Source organism: Microcaecilia unicolor, chromosome 5 (genome assembly GCF_901765095.1).
Source record: "Microcaecilia unicolor chromosome 5, aMicUni1.1, whole genome shotgun sequence".
Classification (NCBI taxonomy): domain Eukaryota; kingdom Metazoa; phylum Chordata; class Amphibia; order Gymnophiona; family Siphonopidae; genus Microcaecilia; species Microcaecilia unicolor.
The window spans coordinates 226337552-226357419 of NC_044035.1; the positions used below are offsets into that span (position 1 = coordinate 226337552).

At 46.1% G+C, this 19868-nt stretch overlaps 1 protein-coding gene across 1 annotated transcript in view; it reads left to right on the plus strand.

Annotated features, from left to right (window-relative positions):
- The window catches only part of DSCAM (DS cell adhesion molecule), a 999367-nt gene that overhangs the window by 481165 nt on the left and 498334 nt on the right, over positions 1-19868 (plus strand). Inside the window, 2 exon segments of the mRNA XM_030205023.1 lie at positions 6738-6857; positions 8719-8892. Of these exon segments, the coding sequence (XP_030060883.1) occupies positions 6738-6857; positions 8719-8892 (294 nt within the window).

Genomic DNA, 19868 nt, shown 5'->3' on the forward strand with positions numbered 1-19868 from the left:
AAAAAAAACAGTTGCTTCTTATGGTCAAAGGGTAATGATCATCCTTGATGATGCCAGATCTACTCAGCTTAGATGTAAAGCTTTCCTTCAGTTGAGACCTAGGGTATTAGCTTTAGGGGCCTCATTTTTCCTGAAATTTCCATGTAAGTGTTTGGTGACATCGGGGGAGAATTGATACTTTTTTTTTAGATCCGATTCGTTTGGAGAAGTTTGTAAGGGAGAAGGAAATTTTGAAGGCCTGAAGTATTGTTTATTCTTTACTGGGTTGGGCGAATTGGTTTATGAATATTGTTTAACACAGGACCTGCTGCTTTTTCCTTTTTTGAGTCTGTAAATTTCTCTTACCAGAGTGGTATTTTTTTTTGATCTTCATGATTTGTACTAGTATGCTATTTTGGTTGTGTAATTTTGGATTACTTTGTATATTTTTCTGTCATTTTAGTATTATGTTTTGATTAATGTAATATTAAAAGTTTCAATTAAAAACAATACCTATAATCGTGTGATTATTTCCGATTAAAAAGTTTAATTGAAATGCAGCCCTAATTTTAAACATTTACACAAAAAATGCACCTAGTTTATAGAATAGCACTATAAAAGTGTTTACTCAATTTAGCTCTGCTATTCAGAGCTGTTGAGAGACAAAGCTGGGCCTGGGGCAAACAATCTTCAGGGCCCTGCTGCCCCCCCCCCCCCCCCACCACTGCCACAAGTGCTACCCCCTGCCACCACCGCCATTGCTCCTCCGCCACCCACTCCTGCCGCCACCGCCGCCTCCCGTATCAGCAAGCAAGAGAGAGTGCCGGCTATAGGTCCTTCTTCTTGCAACGTCATGCCTCCTTTGAATTAACTTCCTGTTTCTGCATAGGCAGGATGCGGCCAGAAGAAGGTTCTGTAACTGGGAGAGCAGTCTCTTTTGACCGCCAGCATGAGGCCCGCCACAGAGGTCGGGCCTGGGGAATCTTACCCCTGTGCCCCTCCCCCCTTTTGGCAGCCTGCTACTATTAAAGCCTTAGTACATTATAGGGGTAATTTACTCAAGGTTAGCATTATTTTCCTGTGGCCTTTGCAGCAGATAACGTGCAAACTTTGTTTGTATGTTCTAACTGTTAGTAACTGACCCCATATATGCTAGTGAATAACAGGTTTGTTGGCATGCCATTTAACTGTTTAGCCTATGTGGGCATGTGAAATTTTTAAAAGCCCACATATGTATTGATTAGCAGTGGCATAGGAAGGGCGGGGCGGTGGGGGCGGTCCGCCCCGGGTGTCAGCGGGTGGGGGGGGGGGTGCTCCGGACAGCCCTCGTCTCCTGCCCCCTTCGTTTTTTTTTATCCATTGCAGCGATGCAGGCAGCGCTTCGCGTCTGCCCTGCGTGTGCTGTGAAGATAGAAAATCACCTCGTTAGCGTCGGGCCTTCCCCCGTTGTGTCCCGCCCTCAAGGAAATAGGAAGTTACCTCAGAAGAGGGCGGGACACAACGGGGGAAGGCCCGACGCTAACGAGGTGATTTTCTATCTTCACAGCACACGCAGGGCAGACGCGAAGCGCTGCCTGCGTCGCTGCAATGGATTAAAAAAAAACGAAGGGTGATGGCAGGGGACAAGGCTCTGTCGGCTCTCCACAAGGGGGGACGGGGACGGGACCGGGTCGGGGGGGGGGGGTCAAATGGGAGAGGGGGAGCTCAGAGGGGAGAAGGGGAGTGCTCAGATGGGAGAAGGGGTGGGGGAGCTCAGATGGGAGAAGGGGTGGGGTGTTCAGAGGGGAGAAGGGGATTGGGAAGGGGTGGGGGAGCCCAGAGGGGTGTTCAGAGGGGAGAAGTTGATTGGGGAGGGTGGGGGAGCCCAGAGGGGAGCTCAGAGGGGAGAAGGGGAAGGTGGGGGAGCCCAGAGGGGAGAAGGGGATTGGGGAGGGAGGGTGGGTGAGCCCAGAGGGGTTCTCAGATGGGTGCTCGGAGGAGAGAAGGGGATTGGGGAGGGTGGGGGAGCCCAGATGGGCGCTCGGAGGGTAGAAGGGGATTGGGGAGGGGTGGTGGTGCTCAGTGGGGAGTGCTCAGATGGGAAGAAGGGGATTGGGGAGGGGTGGGGTGCTCAGAGGGGAGTGCTCAGATGGGAGAAGGGGTCTGACAAGGGGAGGAGGGAAAATGGGTCCATGCCTGGGGCAGGTGGGAGAATGGGTCTGGGGCTGAAAAGGGGGGATGCAAGGCATGTGGTGGATGAAGGGGGCTGGAACTGGGGGCTGAAAAGGGGACAGGGAGAAGTGGCTGGGGGCTGAAGCTCGGGACTAATGGAAGAAAAGGGCTGGGGACTGGTGGGATAGTGGGGCTGAAAAGGGGGGCAGGTGGGAGATGTGGGCTGGGGCTGGAACCAGGGGCAGGTGGAATAAGGGGTTGGAACTGGGGGCTGAAAGAGGGGGCAGAGAGAGAGGGGACATACCCTGGATGGAAGGGGGGAGTGTGAGGGAGGGCAGACCCTGGATGGATGGATGGGAGAGGGAGGGCAGACAGATTGAAGGGGCAGAGAGAAAGGGCAGATGGTGGGTGGAAGGGGGAGAGAGAAAGAGGGCAGACTGGGGCAAATGGTGGATGGAAGGGGCAGAGATAGAGGGCAGATGTGGATGGAAGGAAGAGAGAGTGCAGACAGTGGATGGAAGGAGCAGAGAGAGAGGGCAGATAGTGGATGGAAGGGACATTAGAGAGGGCAGACACTGGATGGCAGAGAGAGAGAGAGAGAGAGAGAGAGCGAAGACATATGCTGGATGGAAGGAAGACTGAAAAGAAGATGAGGAAAGCAGAAACCAGAGATAACAAACTGTAAATAAAATACATATTTTTATTTTTTTGCTTTAACATGTAAATAAGGTAATCTTTTTATTGGACTAATTTTAATACATTTTAACTTAACTTTCAGAGAACAAAACCCCCTTCCTCAGGTCAGGATAGGATACTGTAACAGCACTATACTGTATTGACCTGAGGAAGGAGATTTTGGCCCCTGGAAGCTAAATGTATTAGTCCAATAAAATGGGAGGATGAGCCAAGAGCTGAAATGTTTGTGCTTTTGGACTATCCTTCGCCACCTAAGGAATCGTCCACAGTACCCATGCATCATGTCTTCAAGAAGACATTGTTGGCGAACTGGGCGAAGCCGCTAACTAATCCCCACATTCCCAAGAAGATCGAATCCCAGTATCAGATCCATGGGGACCCGGAGTTGATGCGGACTCAGTTGCCTCACGACTCTGGTGTGATGGATCTGGCCCTTAAGAAGGTCAAGAGTTCTAGAGAGTATGCTTTGGCGCCCCCGGTCAAAGACTCTAGAACCTTGGATTCTTTTGGGAGGAAGGCCTACCATTCTTCAGTGCTCATTTCCAAAATCCAGTCCTACCAGCTCTACACGAGCATTCATATGCGGAACAATGTGCGGCAGTTGGCGGACTTGGTGGACAAGCTCCCCTCTGAGCAAGCCAAGCCTTTTCAGCAGGTGATCAGGCAGCTGAAGGCGTGTCGTAAATTCCTGGCCAGGGGTGTTTACGATACTTTTGAGGTTGCGTCCAGGGCCGCTGCTCAAGGTGTGGTGATGCGCAGACTCTCATGGCTGCATGCCTCAGACCTGGAGAATGCACTGAAATCCCTTATTACACCTCCAGGATCTGAAAAAGAATGTATATCCTTCAGTTTTTCTTTTCCTACCCTTCACAGTTTCAATTAAAATAAATGCTATGTGTGTGCTTTAGTAAATAATGTTTACTCTGTGTAGTAGTTTATTTTAAGCTGTCTCCAGAGACATCTCAACAGTTTTCATTGTTCCTTCTAAGATGAACAGGAATCTTTAGTCAGGGGTATTGCATAAGTCGAATGGTTTCAGTTGCATGGGACAGGTGGATCCATGGCAGTCCTTCAGAACTTGCTGCTTCCTACCTTGTTGGTTTGTATAAAATATGATCTTAACTCAGTCAATCAGCAAACTCGATGTATGCCATATATACTATGGGGCCGATATTCTAAAAGCTGATGAGCAGGTACCATATCTGGCTAAAGCTATAGGCATAACTTTATCCATATATTCAATGGGATTTATGTGCATAAATCTACCACCAAATATGCATGCTTATACAAATAACATTCTCTTAACTTAGAATAGCCTTTTTCTATGAGCAGATTTTTGTGTATAAATTTTTGCACTAAGCATTGTATGTCATCACTGAGCAATAAAGTTATGCACATGCCCAGGAACTCCTCCAGCCCCATTTCTACTTATGCAGCTAGATTTTATGTACATACAGTGGTGGAAATAAGTATTTGATCCCTTGCTGATTTTGTAAGTTTGCCCACTGACAAAGACATGAGCAGCCCATAATTGAAGGGTAGGTTATTGGTAACAGTGAGAGATAGCACATCACAAATTAAATCCGGAAAATCACATTGTGGAAAGTATATGAATTTATTTGCATTCTGCAGAGGGAAATAAGTATTTGATCCCCCACCAACCAGTAAGAGATCTGGCCCCTACAGACCAGGTAGATGCTCCAAATCAACTCGTTACCTGCATGACAGACAGCTGTCGGCAATGGTCACCTGTATGAAAGACACCTGTCCACAGACTCAGTGAATCAGTCAGACTCTAACCTCTACAAAATGGCCAAGAGCAAGGAGCTGTCTAAGGATGTCAGGGACAAGATCATACACCTGCACAAGGCTGGAATGGGCTACAAAACCATCAGTAAGACGCTGGGCAAGAAGGAGACAACTGTTGGTGCCATAGTAAGAAAATGGAAGAAGTACAAAATGACTGTCAATCGACAAAGATCTGGGGCTCCACGCAAAATCTCACCTCGTGGGGTATCCTTGATCATGAGGAAGGTTAGAAATCAGCCTACAACTACAAGGGGGGAACTTGTCAATGATCTCAAGGCAGCTGGGACCACTGTCACCACGAAAACCATTGGTAACACATTATGACATAACGGATTGCAATCCTGCAGTGCCCGCAAGGTCCCCCTGCTCCGGAAGGCACATGTGACGGCCCGTCTGAAGTTTGCCAGTGAACACCTGGATGATGCCGAGAGTGATTGGGAGAAGGTGCTGTGGTCAGATGAGACAAAAATTGAGCTCTTTGGCATGAACTCAACTCGCCGTGTTTGGAGGAAGAGAAATGCTGCCTATGACCCAAAGAACACCGTCCCCACTGTCAAGCATGGAGGTGGAAATGTTATGTTTTGGGGGTGTTTCTCTGCTAAGGGCACAGGACTACTTCACCGCATCAATGGGAGAATGGATGGGGCCATGTACCGTACAATTCTGAGTGACAACCTCCTTCCCTCCGCCAGGGCCTTAAAAATGGGTCGTGGCTGGGTCTTCCAGCACGACAATGACCCAAAACATACAGCCAAGGCAACAAAGGAGTGGCTCAGGAAGAAGCACATTAGGGTCATGGAGTGGCCTAGCCAGTTACCAGACCTTAATCCCATTGAAAACTTATGGAGGGAGCTGAAGCTGCGAGTTGCCAAGCGACAGCCCAGAACTCTTAATGATTTAGAGATGATCTGCAAAGAGGAGTGGACCAAAATTCCTCCTGACATGTGTGCAAACCTCATCATCAACTACAGAATTCGTCTGACCGCTGTGCTTGCCAACAAGGGTTTTGCCACCAAGTATTAGGTCTTGTTTGCCAGAGGGATTAAATACTTATTTCCCTCTGCAGAATGCAAATAAATTCATATACTTTCCACAATGTGATTTTCCGGATTTAATTTGTGATGTGCTATCTCTCACTGTTACCAATAACCTACCCTTCAATTATGGGCTGCTCATGTCTTTGTCAGTGGGCAAACTTACAAAATCAGCAAGGGATCAAATACTTATTTCCACCACTGTATCACATTATCCCCCTGATTCTGTAAAGGTCGGCAAAAATTGCATGTGTAAATTTATGCATGTTCCTGATTTGTGCTTACAAGTTAATTGAATAAGAAGCCAATTAGTACCAAGAATTATTTTTATTTAAAAAGCAGTTATTGGCACTAATTAGATTTAATTAGGACCAACACACGTAAAGTTTTACGTGCAATCCAAGAAAGAAGGTGCGGAAATGGGAGAGTCATGAATATTTGGGGATGGAATGAGGGGGTGTCTTCAAGTTAAACATGTAACAACAGAATAATGGTGCTCCACATGTAAATTTATGCAAGGGCATTTACACCATATTTTCGCTGCTGCAAATAGCCGTGCCTAAATTTACTTATAACTCTCCGTTTAAGTGTGTATTCTATAAAGCTTAGTGAATCAGGCCCTAAATGCTTTGGAAGATGTATCTGTGTTCGGTAGTCTCACTATGACAGTAGCACATCCAAACTCAGTTTCTGGATTTTGGCCTAGTATTATATTCTGTAATGTTGACATCATGATATTTATTTCATCTCTCTACTACATTGTCTTTGTAGTATGGTATCTGGGCTTAGGGCACCATATAGCATGCGATTTTAGTATTCTGCATGGTTGTAAAGGACCTGGTATTGTTACCACCCATACTTTGCAACTAATTTTCAAGGAGAAAATATTTGTGAAACATGATAATATCGAGAAACCAGTATGCCAATTGAGCTTGCTCCCAAATGAAAACTCTGTTCCTAATTCTAGTTTAGACTCAGCAAAGTGAGTCATAATAACACAAGGTTTTGCAGAAGTATTTTTCCGGATAGAAAGGTAATTCATGTTTCTTTCTCTTTTAATTCATTTAGTTCCCCCTAGGTTTGTGGTCCAACCCAGTGATCAGGATGGAATTTATGGGAAAGCTGTGATCCTTAATTGCTCTGCGGAGGGTTACCCAGTGCCCACCATTGTCTGGAAATATTCAAAAGGTCAGTGATAGGCTGTTCAGATGGTAAAACCCAGAATCACATCACACAATATATTTGTGAGTTGCTACAATAAATTTAACTGTCCTGTATTGTACAACATGTATTTTTTTTCAAAGTTTATTTTCTTTTATTGAAAAATAACAATAGCAACAGAGTCACAGGTTATCATATATATCAAAAAACAGCCATAAATCAACCCTACAACAGATAGGGTCTCAATACAAGCACAACTCTTCAGCATCTTTCCCTAATATATCCCAAACCCCCTCCCCCCAAAGAAATTCCCTCCTCTTATTATTTAATGATCAAAGAAGGGTCTGGATTCGAAGTCCACTGAACATATGGGTCCCAAGTTTTATGATATCTTGATAGATGTCCTGTACGCATAGCTGTCAATTTAGACATCAGATGAATATAGTCCAACTTATGTAAAATCGCTCGAAGACCAGGGAGGTGGGGGCTCCTCCATGCTGCCACCAGAACTAACTTGCTTGCTACAAACATTTGTGAGACAAGGCAATGAGTAGGCTTCTTCACCTCTCGAGGTTTAAAGTGGAGAAGACAATAGTCCATTTTCAGTTAATAATTAACATTTGTTACACTGAAAACAAGCTTCAAAACCCTGGTCCAGAATGTCTGGGCATGAGGGCAGGACCACCAAATATGGAACATGTCTCCCTCCAGCCCACATTAGCGCCAGCATAGAGCTGACCCTTGATGAAACATCTTCGCCAAACGTTGAGGGGTGTAATACCAACAGTAAAGTATTCTGTAGCCATTTTCCACCAGGGCGTTGGAGGTGGACACCTGAAGCAATGACGGAAAAACCTGTTCCCACTGTGCATAGTCATTGGACACCACCAGGGCGTTTCCCCACTTTGATAGATAGTATACAAGGGCCTACGATATGTGGCAGGAGGTTTGGCCAGATGGTCCTTCAGAATTTTTGTGGACTAGAATTTTTTTATTTATTTTATTTATTTATTTATTGCATTTGTATCCCACATTTTCCCACCTATTTGCAGGCTCAATGTGGCTTACACAGTTTTGTTATGACATTGTCATTCCAGGATATCAGATACAATTAGTAATGTACAGAGATTAAGTATCCAACTACATACCCCAGGTCTGTTTTTTTTTTTTTTTGTTCATACCGGAACTGGCTAACACCGTTACGGTACTATGTAAGCCACATTGAGCCTGCAAATAGGTGGGAAAATGTGGGATACAAATGTAACAAATAATAATAATAATTTATTTCCTGGTTGCCCAGATTTAGGACCATTTTCTAAACCATTCCACAAGCTTCGCTGGAACCTTCCTTATGTTGTCCAGACCTTCCAGGGTGGAAGACCTATTGCAGATTTTGGTATCTACAAAGAGGCAGACCTTTCCCAACAGCCCTTCTGCAGTATTGCTTACAGAAATGTTGAAAAGTACTGCTCCAAAGACTAATCTCTGTGGTACACCACTGGTATCACCCCTATACTCCATTTATCTGCTACTCAATCATTTTCTGACCAAGCCAGCCACTTTAGGACCAATAGCAAGGACACTCAGTGTACGAGTCACCTATGTGGAATCCTGTCAAAGACCTTGCTAAAATCTAAGGGATCGATATTGAGCCCATAGTGGTAAGCAGCTTGTAAGCCTCTCACTGCTGCGGGCTGAATTAATCCTGGATATTCAATGCTGTTCATGTTCGACCTCAGGTATTGAATATCTAGGTTAGTGGGGCACATGGAACTTAACCGAGCACCAGCCAATATTCAGACTGGTGCCCAGTTAAATCAGCAGATAAAGTTAGTTCATTGTTTATTTTCAGCTGTTCTTTTGACTAGTATTTTGGGTTCTGTCATAGGTGCTGGGGTGCCACAGTTCCAGCCCATTGCCTTGAATGGCCGGCTTCAGGTGCTCACTAATGGCTCCCTGTTGATTAAGCACGTCCTGGAGGAGGACAGCGGTTATTACCTCTGCAAGGTCAGCAATGATGTGGGAGCAGATGTCAGCAAATCCATGTACCTCACGGTTAAAAGTAAGAACTCGAAACACCCCTATTTCTTCCTATCCTGCTGCTGATCTAGATTGCTCTGTTCTTATATCCTAGATTAGGGTTGCCAGCCTAATGCCTTGTTATCCTCCAAAGTTATTCCAGTCCAGATTTTCTAACTTCCATCCCTATACAATCCTAGCCCCTTGGAATGGAATAGAGAACAGAGAAAGCTGGAACAAAATCAAAATCTCATGATGACATAGAGTTAATTTGACAGTGCTGTTCTAGGCTGACTGATGGGAAAGTGAGAATTACTATTGTCTATGAGTCTGTGCTGAAATTGTAAAGAGAATGCTAAATTCACCCTTCTGCCTTACTCTCTGGTGCTGCATGACTTTGTATGTATTTGTTCACTTAACAGTGCTTGCTAGCCCATTTTTCAAAATAAAATCACAGTGGAGTACAGACAATATAAAATACAAATCAATAGAGAACAAATCAATAAAGCATAAACCCCTCACCAGCAGTGTGCTGGAATAGGCTCTCAGGCTCGCGACAGCTGTTAAGTTTTTAAGAATTTGGGGAGCCAGTTGTTAAATTACACCCCTCCCCATGACTGCTTTAACAACTGGTTCCCAAAATGTGGGCTTGGCTTTCCTAATGAATTCTCTTTTTCTCCGAGGACATGTCCACGTCGGCCCAGGAAGCGGCAAATTTTTTGCAAGCAAAAAAGAAAAGGTTTTGCCAGAGTCTTCTGGTGCACGATCAGCGTGCACTGCGCATGTGCGGATGACTTCCCGCCCATTGTGTGAGCGTATCTGTTCAGTTTTCTTTTCTCCGCGTTGAGGTGCGGTAGGTTTTTATCTGCTCTCCTCTCTCAGGCCTAGGAAAGAGTCTTTGCGAGTGTTCGCTATTTTTTCTTTATTCTTTCTTTATTGTCAGTTAAAAAAAAAAGTTCCTGTAGTGTTTTCTCTTTAGATTTTTTTCACTTTTTAAAGTTTCCTTTATTTTTTCGACGCGGCCGGCTTAGTCTCTTCTTTTGTGTCCCTTTTTCTTTTAACAGGCACAATCGCGTCATTTGATTTCACCAAAGACGTTTTCCCTTCCATGTCATCGAAGACACGCAGCGGCTTCAAACGTTGTACTCGGTGCAACCGGACCATCTCAGGTACCAATACCCACGCCTAGTGTATCCAGTGCCTTGGTCCCAGCCCGACCATAGCCCAGCCGCTTGTATTCTGTGTCTTCGTATGAAGAAATGGATCCAAGCGTCTCGAGAAGTGCAATGAAAAAAGCTTTTTGGGGCTCGGTCCGGTCCTTTGACATTGGTACCGAGGTGGTGGCGTCGCCATTGGAAGGAGCATCAACGTCGAGACCAGAGGTAATGGCTGCTGATAGACCAGTTCGCACTGGGAGCAGTGAGGCGTCGAGTGGGTCTCCTCCTGCCTCGAGGCCTCCTGTTATGCAGGTCCCCGGGACCAAACTTCATCGGATCCAGCCCCGTGGAAACGTGAGGATTCCACGTCTTCATCGGTATTGAGGAGTCTCGATGACGGGCGTCGAGCGAAGGCGAAGAAACACCGTCATCATTCTCCAACTCATGGTGCTGGGAGCTCTGGGATGTCGAGAGAGTCAGCACCCGAGAAACGTCGCAGAGAGGATTACTCTCCCTCTATACAGGAGGTGCCGATGCGTTGGTCTTCTAGCAGCCCGGTACCTGCTCCCGAGCCTCCACAGATTCTGACACCGTCTGTTTCACCGACTCCTCAGCCTTCTGAATGGTGTCTCTCGACGAGTGCATCCGGGCCTTGTTTCCAGAACTTCTGGAAGGACTGCTACGTCACTCAGCTTCGGTGTCGGGGGTGCTTGCACCTTCTGTACCATCTGCTGCAGCAGTGTCTGGCCCTTCTCCTGCGGTGTGGTCCCCGACAGTGGTGCTGCCTGCGGCATCAGCGTTGGCTGTCACCCAGGTCGACTGCCATTCAACATTTGTGGAGGAAGCTTCCCTGCAGTCCGAGTGGCCGTCAGCCTCTCGACATCGCCATCGAGGACATCGTTCCTCGGCGTTGAGGCAGGTTCAGTGTCAAAGTACCTTAAGGGAGGCGACCCTCAGGGGAGGAATGCTGGCAGGGCCGTGCCAACACAGTAAGCGAGGTAAGCAACACCGACCACTAGAGGGCACCACTCACGAGCGGAGGAGTGGCCTAGTGGTTAGGGTGGTGGACTTTGGTCCTGGGGAACTGAGGAACTGAGTTCAATTCCCGGCACAGGCTGCTCCTTGTGACTCTGGGCAAGTCACTTAACCCTCCATTGCCCGCTGCATAGAGCCTGCCATGAGTGGGAAAGCGCGGGGTACAAATGTAACAAAAAAAAAAATCTTTTACCTGAAGTTGTGATTCTCCTCTCTCCCCTGCCCTTCCCCGCATCAGGAAGGGAAGGTAGCCCAGCAGTGCTGAGACAGACATGCTGCTCTGCTAAAGCTGCTTCAAAGAGTACAACCAGCAGCTATTTATGGCTTTGGTGTGTGAACAACTTTCATTCAGGGTGAGCTGGAACAACATTCAAATTAAAGAGAACAGGTTTGGAGGCAGGTGTGCAAGTGAGACTGGGGAGAAATAAAAAATAAATAGTGTAATTGTTATCTGTAAGTGGTTCAAAGTTTTTGTTTTTTGAGCATGTACACTGAGAGGAGGGCATGACTGCAATGATGTGTACATAATTATCATAGCTACAGCTAAAATCCATTTAATTGGCTGAGGTTCAAAGAGGAAGTTTAGCTGACGTATAGTGTAGAATAGCTGGTAAGTAAAAATCTGATTGCTTTTTTTGTGTGTTTGTTTTTATATAAAACATTCTGCTTGGATAGGGAGAGTTTGTGATATTTGAAAATACATTTTGCTTTAATGAAATTGCTAAACTTTAGAGTCAGAGACTTATCAATGAGGGATACATACAGTGGAAAGGAAGCCCTGGAAACAGAGTTAAGAGGACAGATACCAGCAACAGAATCAGATACTGGGCCAGCATGATCAGAAAAAGAAAGTCACCAGCCAACAAAGGTAGAAAAAAAATTGTTTTATTTTCATTTTAGTGTTTGGAATATGTCCACTTTGAGAATTTACATCTGCTATCTTATTTTGCAATGTATAGCAGTCTCCAAGAGACTGGGCTCCCAGTGAGCCAGGGAGGTCAGACTGTGTAAATGAGATGAAGAGACCCCCCCCCCCCCCTGTAACAAAGACAGGAACATGCATAATCAAAGCTTAGGTCTCTGCAGTTACAAGGGCTGGCCATTCCTAATTATGCTAATAGTTTTTAATAGGCTAAGTCCCACTGAAAAGCCTCTTTATAAAGGCAGAGCTTTCTCTGGAGAGCAGTGTTAAGAAACAGCAGGAATTGTGTTTATTTTTTTAAACTGCTTTCCTGTGTAAGCTAATTTACAGTTTTCTAGAATATGCTTGACATTGAAGGGTGTGGTAGACCCTTTTGTCAGGTCTGGCTGGGCCTGTAGTTTTCAGTCTAAAGGAAAGACAGATAGCAATGGAGAAACATCTAATGAAAAAGCGAGATGGGGGGGGGGCACCAACTGATAGTCTGCAGGGGGGCACCAGAGACCCTTGGCACGGCCCTGAATGCTGGCTTCGGCCTAACCCCTGGTAAGCCTTTCCTCAGCTGAGAGGTGCCCAGCTCTACCACCGGCTGCCTTTCAGGTGCTGTGGAGGACTTGCAGCTCATCTGCATATCCTTACAGTCTTCTCCGGGGGTGACACCCAGGTCCACTCCGATCCACTCAGGGCCTCCGCTCTAGGTGCTCAGCGCTCCCACCAGGTGCTGTGGAGGACTTGCAGCCCTTCTGCATTTCCTCACAGCTGTATCCGAGGTGACTCCAGGTCCACCCTGATCTTCCCAGGGCCCTCGCTCCAAGTGCACAGAGTTTCCAGGTGCTTTTTGGCTAGGATCAGGCGACCCTTAGGGGGAGGAATGCTGGCTTCAGCCTAACCCCTGGTAAGCCTTTCCTCAGCTGAGAGGTGCCCAGCTCTACCACCGACTGCCTTTCAGGTGCTGTGGAGGACTTGCAGTTCATCTGCATATCCTTACAGCCTTCTCCGGGGTGACACCCAGGTTCACTCCGATCCACTCAGGGCCTCTGCTCTAGGTGCTACGCGCCTAATGGCGCGCGGGTCATTTTTCTCTCTACGTCTAACATTCTTCCCAGTTGCTAAAGTACCTCAGTCGTTTATGGCCCCTATTCACATTCTCTTCCTAGCCCTGTCCCTTCCTAATCTTTTCCCTCACCCCCTACCTCTCTCCGCTACAGGAACTCACTGCCCATCCATCGACTTCATCACCTCACCTTCTCTCCTACCCTCTTCCTCCCTCTTGGCTTTTAATCTCCGTCTCTTTCTTCCCTCCATTTTGCCTTCCCCATTCCACCTAAATACCTCTCGCCTTCGACGCATTCGTGGCCACACCTCTCCTACTCTTCTCCGCTCTCTTTTACTCCTTCTCTTACTCTCAGCCGGTGACATCAATCCCAATCCTGGCCCTCCTCACCAACTATTATCCCAACTCTATAGATCTCACCGCGACCTCTCTAACCTCATCTCTATTCCTCTACTCCCCTCCTCTTCTCTGCCCTTCTCTTGCGCCCTATGGAATGCCTGCTCTATCTGTAACAAACTCCCCTATATCCAGGACCTCTTTATCTCACATCACCTCCATCTGCTCGCCATAACAGAAACCTGGCTCTGCCCTGATGACTCTGTTTCAGTCGCAGCCCTCTGCCATGGCGGTTATCTTTTTTCACATACTCCTCGCCTTGCTGGCCGCAGGGGCGGTGTTGGATTACTTCTCTCTCCCTCCTCCAGATTTCAACCCCTTCTTCCACCTCAATCTCACTGTTTTTCCTCCTTTGAAGTCCACTCTATCCATCTTTTCTCTCCTCTGCCTCTTCGAATAGCGGTCATTTATCGTCCCCCTGATAAGTCCCTTTCATCCTTTCTCAGTGACTTTGATGCCTGGCTTGCCTTCTTCCATGATCCTTCCTCCCCCTCTCTCATCCTTGGTGACTTTAATATTCCTGCTAATGATCCTTCCAACTCTTATATTTCCAAGTTACTCGCTTTAACATCCTCCTTTAATCTCCAACTATGCTCCACCTTCCCCACTCATCAAAATGGTCACTGTCTTGATCTCATCTTCTCCTCTAACTGTTCACCCTCTAGTTTCCTTGCCTCTGATCTTCCCCTCTCTGATCACCATCTTTTAATTTTCACAATTAAATCTCCTCCCTCCCAGTCCCGTCCTATCTTATCTAATTTATCTAGGAATCTTCACGATATTGACCCTTCATCTCTATCCTCCCATGTTTCAAACCTCCTCTCTACTGTGGCACCATCCACGTCTGTCAACGAGGCTGTTTCTTCTTACAACAATACTCTATCCTCTGCCTTTGGCACTCTTGCACCTTTGATGACCCGCCCTGTAAGGCGTACAAAACCCCAACCTTGGCTGACTTCTAATATCCGCTACCTACGTTCTTGTACCCGCTCCGCCAAATCCCTCTGGCTCTGACTGATTTCTTATACTTTAAGTTCATGCTGACCTCCTTCCAATCTGCTCTTTTACGCGCCAAACAGGATTATTATATCCAACTGACCAACTCTCTTGGCTCTAACCCTCGACTTCTCTTCACCACATTGAACTCTCTCCTCAAGGTGCCCCCTCCCCCAACTCCCCCTTCATTATCTCCTCAGACTCTTGCTGAATTCTTTCACGACAAGGTTCAAAAGATAAACCTTGAATTCTCTACCTCGCCACCTCTCCCTCCACTAGTCTGTTCCCCTCTCTCTCCTTCCCCTCATTCCTTTTCCTCCTTTCCTGGTTACTATAGAGGAAACTACACTGCTTCTTTCTTCCTCAAAATGTACCACTTGTTCCTCTGATCCCATTCCCACCCACCTTCTTAATGCCATCTCACCTGCTCTTATTCCTTTTATCTGTCACATTCCCAACCTCTCACTTTTCACTGCAGCTGTCCCTACTGCCTTTAAACATGCTGTGGTCACACCTCTCCTTAAGAAGCCTTCACTTGACCCTACTTGTTCCTCTAATTACCGACCCATCTCCATCCTCCCCTTTCTCTCCAAATTACTTGAGCATGCTGTTCACCACCGCTGCCTTGATTTTCTCTCCTCACATGCTATTCTTGACCCACTACAATCTGGTTTTCGCCCTCTCCACTCAACCAAAACTGCGCTTACTAAAGTCTCCAATAACCTATTACTTGCTAAATCCAGAGGTCAATATTCCATCCTCATTCTTCTTAATCTTTCCGCTGCTTTTGACACTGTCGATCACAGCATACTTCTCGATACCCTGTCCTCACTTGGATTCCAGGGCTCTGTCCTTTCCTGGTTCTCTTCCTAGCTCTCCCTCCGCACCTTTAGTGTTCACTCTGGTGGATCCTCTTCTACTTCTATCCCTCTGCCTGTCGGCGTACATCAGGGTTCTGTTCTTGGTCCCCTCCTCTTTTCTATCTACACTTCTTCCCTTGGTTCATTAATCTCATCCCATGGTTTTTCCTACCATCTCTATGCTGATGACTCCCAGATCTACCTTTCGACCCCTGATATCTCACCTTGCATCCAAACCAAAGTTTCAGCGTGCTTGTCTGACATTGCTGTCTGGATGTCTCAATGCCACCTGAAATTAAATATGACCAAAACCGAGCTTCTCATTTCCCCTCCCCCCCCCCCCAAACCCAGCTCCCCGCTCCCCCAATTTTCTATTTCTGTTGATGGCTCTCTCATTCTCCCTGTCTCCTCAGCTCCAAACCTTGGGGTCATCTTTAACTTTTCTCTTTCCTTCTCTGCTCATATCCAGCTCTCACGGCCTGGATGTTGAGAACTTAGAATTTGCCTCCTTGGGTCTTTCAGAGGGTGCCTCCCGAGTCTTGCTTGTTTCCAGGGAAGATTCCACGAGAAGGTGTACTCTTTCAAATGGAGGAGGTTTGCCGTCTGGTTTGACAGCAAGGCCGTAGACCCTCTTTCTTGTCCTACACAGACCCTGCTTGAATACCTTCTAAACCTATCAGAGTCTGGTCTCAAGACCAACTCTGTAAGGGTTCACCTTAGTGCAATTAGTGCTTTTCATCCCCGTGTAGAGGGTAAGCCTATCTCTGGACAGCCTTTAGTTGTTCGCTTTATGAGAGGTTTGTTTTTGTCAGCGCCCCCAGTCAAACCTGCGCCAGTGTCATGGGATCTCAATGTCATTCTCACCCAGCTGATGAAAGCTCCTTTTGAGCCACTGAATTCCTGCCATCTGAAATCCTTGACCTGTAAGGTCATTTTCTTGGTGGCTGTTACTTCAGCTCGTAGGGTCAGTGAGCTTCAGGCCTTAGTAGTGCACCTTATATCAAGTTCCATCACAACAGAGTAGTCCTCCACACACACCCTAAGTTCCTGCCAAAGGTGGCGTTGAAGTTCCATGTGAACCAGTCAATTGGCTTGCCAACATTCTTTCCCCGTCCTCATACCCACCCTAGTGAAAGCAATTTGCATACCTTGAACTGCAAGAGAGCATTGGCCTTTTACGTGGAGCGGATGAAACCCTTCAGACAGTCCGCCCAGTTGTTTGTTTCTTTCGACTCTAACAGGAGGGGAGTCACCATCGGATAACGCAGAATCTCCAATTGGCTAGCAGATTGCATTTCCTTTACTTATGCCCAAGCTGGGCTGACTCTGGAGGGCCATGTCACGGCTCATGATGTTAGAGCCATGGCGGCGTCAGTGACTCACTTAAAGTCAGCCTCCATTGAAGAAATTTGCAAGGCTGCAACGTGGTCTTCCGTCCACACATTCACATCTCACTACTGCCTTCAGCAGGATACCCGATGCGACAGTAGGTTTGGGCAGTCAGTGCTGCAGAATCTGTTTGGGGTTTAGACCCATTTTTGTTCTGTTCCAGGCTGCACTCTCAGTTAGTTTATGGTTTCAGGTCAATCTATGTTATGCCTTCACCGTTGCGAGGACCAATTGACCAATGTTCATTGTTTTGAGTGAGCCTGGTTGCTAGGGATACTCCATATGTGAGAACAAGCAGCTTACCTGTAGCAGGTATTCTCCGAGGACAGCAGGCTGATTGTTCTCACAAACCCGCCCACCTCCCCTTTGGAGTTGTTGTTGTTTCTTTGTTTCTATGCTTTTTCATTTAACTGAACAGACACGCTCACGCGGACTCTGGCAAAACTTTTTCTTTTTTGCTTGCAAAAAATTTGCTGCTTCCTGGGCCAATGTGGACATCGACCCACATGTGAGAACAATCAGCCTGCTGTCCTCGGAGAATACCTGCTACAGGTAAGTATCTTTGCTTACTTTGCTGGTGGGGATGCTGAGCCCAGCCAAGTAAATAGATTGCTGCTGGTACCAGCTCCTTGTTTCCAGCTCTGAGCAGCAGGCTGTGACTTCTCATGCATGCGAGAGAAGTCCCAGCATGCTGTTCAGAGCCAGAAGCAAGCAGCGGGGAGTGGTAGCAGTCCATTTATTGGCTGGTGGGGCTCAGCATCCCTGCAAGCAAAGGTATGCCTAGCATGCCCGCACGAGGGGGAGGGGGTTGAAAGAGGCATGCGTTGCCCCTGCCAGTCCACCCATGAGCGTCCCCTTCCAGATTGCAAGGATGGCTACGTCCAAAGACAGAGCCCGTTGTTAAAAATTTACAAGCACACCCCTGTCCCTCACTTTGATGTCCCAAGTCCAGCAATCTATGCCTTTAAACTCCCCAATAACAGTAACTTCATCTCAATAACGCCATTACTGCTCTTAAGTAAAGCCTGCTCAAACAGTCTTTGTTTGTAATAGGGCTGCAAGTTAATCACAGTTAACTCTGTGATTAATATATTAATTATTAATCATGATTTTAAAAAATAATCACTTTGCAACATCTCCTGTCTCCTTCATCTGCTCTCCCACTCCCAACCCTTGTCCATGGTTTAGTCTGGCATTTTTCCCCCTACCTGATTCAACATCACCCCCCCCCCCCCCCCCCCATGCTGGTGTACCTTAAATGTGGTGTTTTATACGCTGCCTACAGCATGGTTCAAAGCTTTCTCTCTGACCTATTCTACCTATGCAAACACAGGAAGTGATGTCTGAGGATGTAGGATGGGTTAGAAGGAAAGCTTTGGAGCAGACGGTATGCATGCATATGTGCAACATTGTTGCTGTTGGGGACTGAACAGAAGACCATCTTTAAGGTAGATTGATAGTGGGAGGGGGATTGAGATGGGAGCAGATGCTGAACCCCAGGAGGAGGGAGGGAAGTGAGCTGCAGATCCACAAACAGAACTGGAGGGGCCACCAATGGAAGCTATGACCAAGGTGGTAAGCAACACCAAATTTGTGTCGCTGTTCATGGGGATGGAGGGGGGGGGGGGGGGAGAGGTGCTGGCCAGTGAAAGAAGGGAAGAGAGAGAGAGAGAGAGAGAGATAATGGAACCAGGCAAGAAAGAGAAATAATGGACTTGGAGGAAGAGAAAGGGATTGAGATGTTGGACTTGCGGGTTGGAGGGAAGGAGATTATCAGTCCTTTGGGGAGGGGAAGTGGGATGGAATTTGATTTGTAAACCACTTTGATTGTAAGCACATAAAGGTAGTATATTATATACAGGTACTTATTTTATACTTGGGGCAATGGAGGGTTAAATGACTTGCCCAGAGTCACAAGGAACTCCAGTGGGAAATAAATACCTTTAATTGCACGATTAATTGCGATTACAATTTTTAATCAAATTGCAACCCTAGTTAGTAAAAGTTTTTAAATGCTGCATTTTAAAGAGTGCTCTCTTTTTAAAATAATTAAAAAACAGAGCAAGAGAGAGAATAATCATTAACTGTATTATTCTTTATTTGCATTTGCTATACCGCTTTGACTAAAACGTAGAACCAAGAGGTTTACAAAATAAAACAAACACAAAAATCGGAAAAGAACTACTATTAGGATAGTGGGGGAGCAGGCCACAAAAACAAACAACTCATAAACCCAGTGACACAAGAGAAAGCAGAAATATGAATCATGATGAGCATAGCAGCAAACAAAGATGGAACAGCCAACAAATGCTGCTGTGAGGATTGCAAGGTGAGTTCTGATCTATAAAATTGCAAGGGCTCCATCACACAGACAATGCACATCTTTCTGCTCTGATAGTTTACTAATAAAGAGCATGTAAAGTCATTAACTAGTAGCATGGCTTGTAAAACTCAACTTCTGCATTTCCTTGATTGGTGTCTCACACACTGTCTGACCAAGTTATGAACTAGGAAAGCACAGAAAAAGTTGAACAATGTAGCTAGGTGTCTTTATCCATTTTCACATGGAAGTGACTTTGGAGTCATATATGAAGTCAACCAAAAAATGTTTCATTACAAAGTGACTTTTATCACCATGTAGTGCATGCACAGGATTACTGCATCTTCTCTGTAGGAAGCTTATGTCAAGAATACACAATGCATACTAATATGCACTCTCTAGAGAAATTAAAAGTAATGGTCTAGGTGAATGGGGGGCGGGGGGGGGGCTTCAGACTATATGCACAGTATGGGACAGGGACATCACTCCAGGCTTCTAACCCCTGGGGCTAGGCTGGGTGAGGGAAAGCAAACTTTCTGTGTGAGCTGTTCTCTTCCTGTGCTGCATTAATCTTTTCAGCCCACTCTAAGAAGTTATCAACCTCAACATGCTCTTAGATTATCTCAAAAGCAGCTACTTGATGTCCCATTTTTTTAGGCAGGTTCACTTATTCTATATTTTATGTTAATGGCCCTAAATTATGGTAAAGCTTGCCTATTGAACTTGGTCCTTGCAGAACATTGTTCAGTTTAAGAGAGAATTAAAAACCTGTATGTTCATTCAAGCATATGGATATTTAGTCTAATACTGTATTGTATATATATATTTAAGTTGCAGTATTACATGGTTTACTATTAGTTTTTTTTTATTACGTGTTTTTGTTTGTATTATTG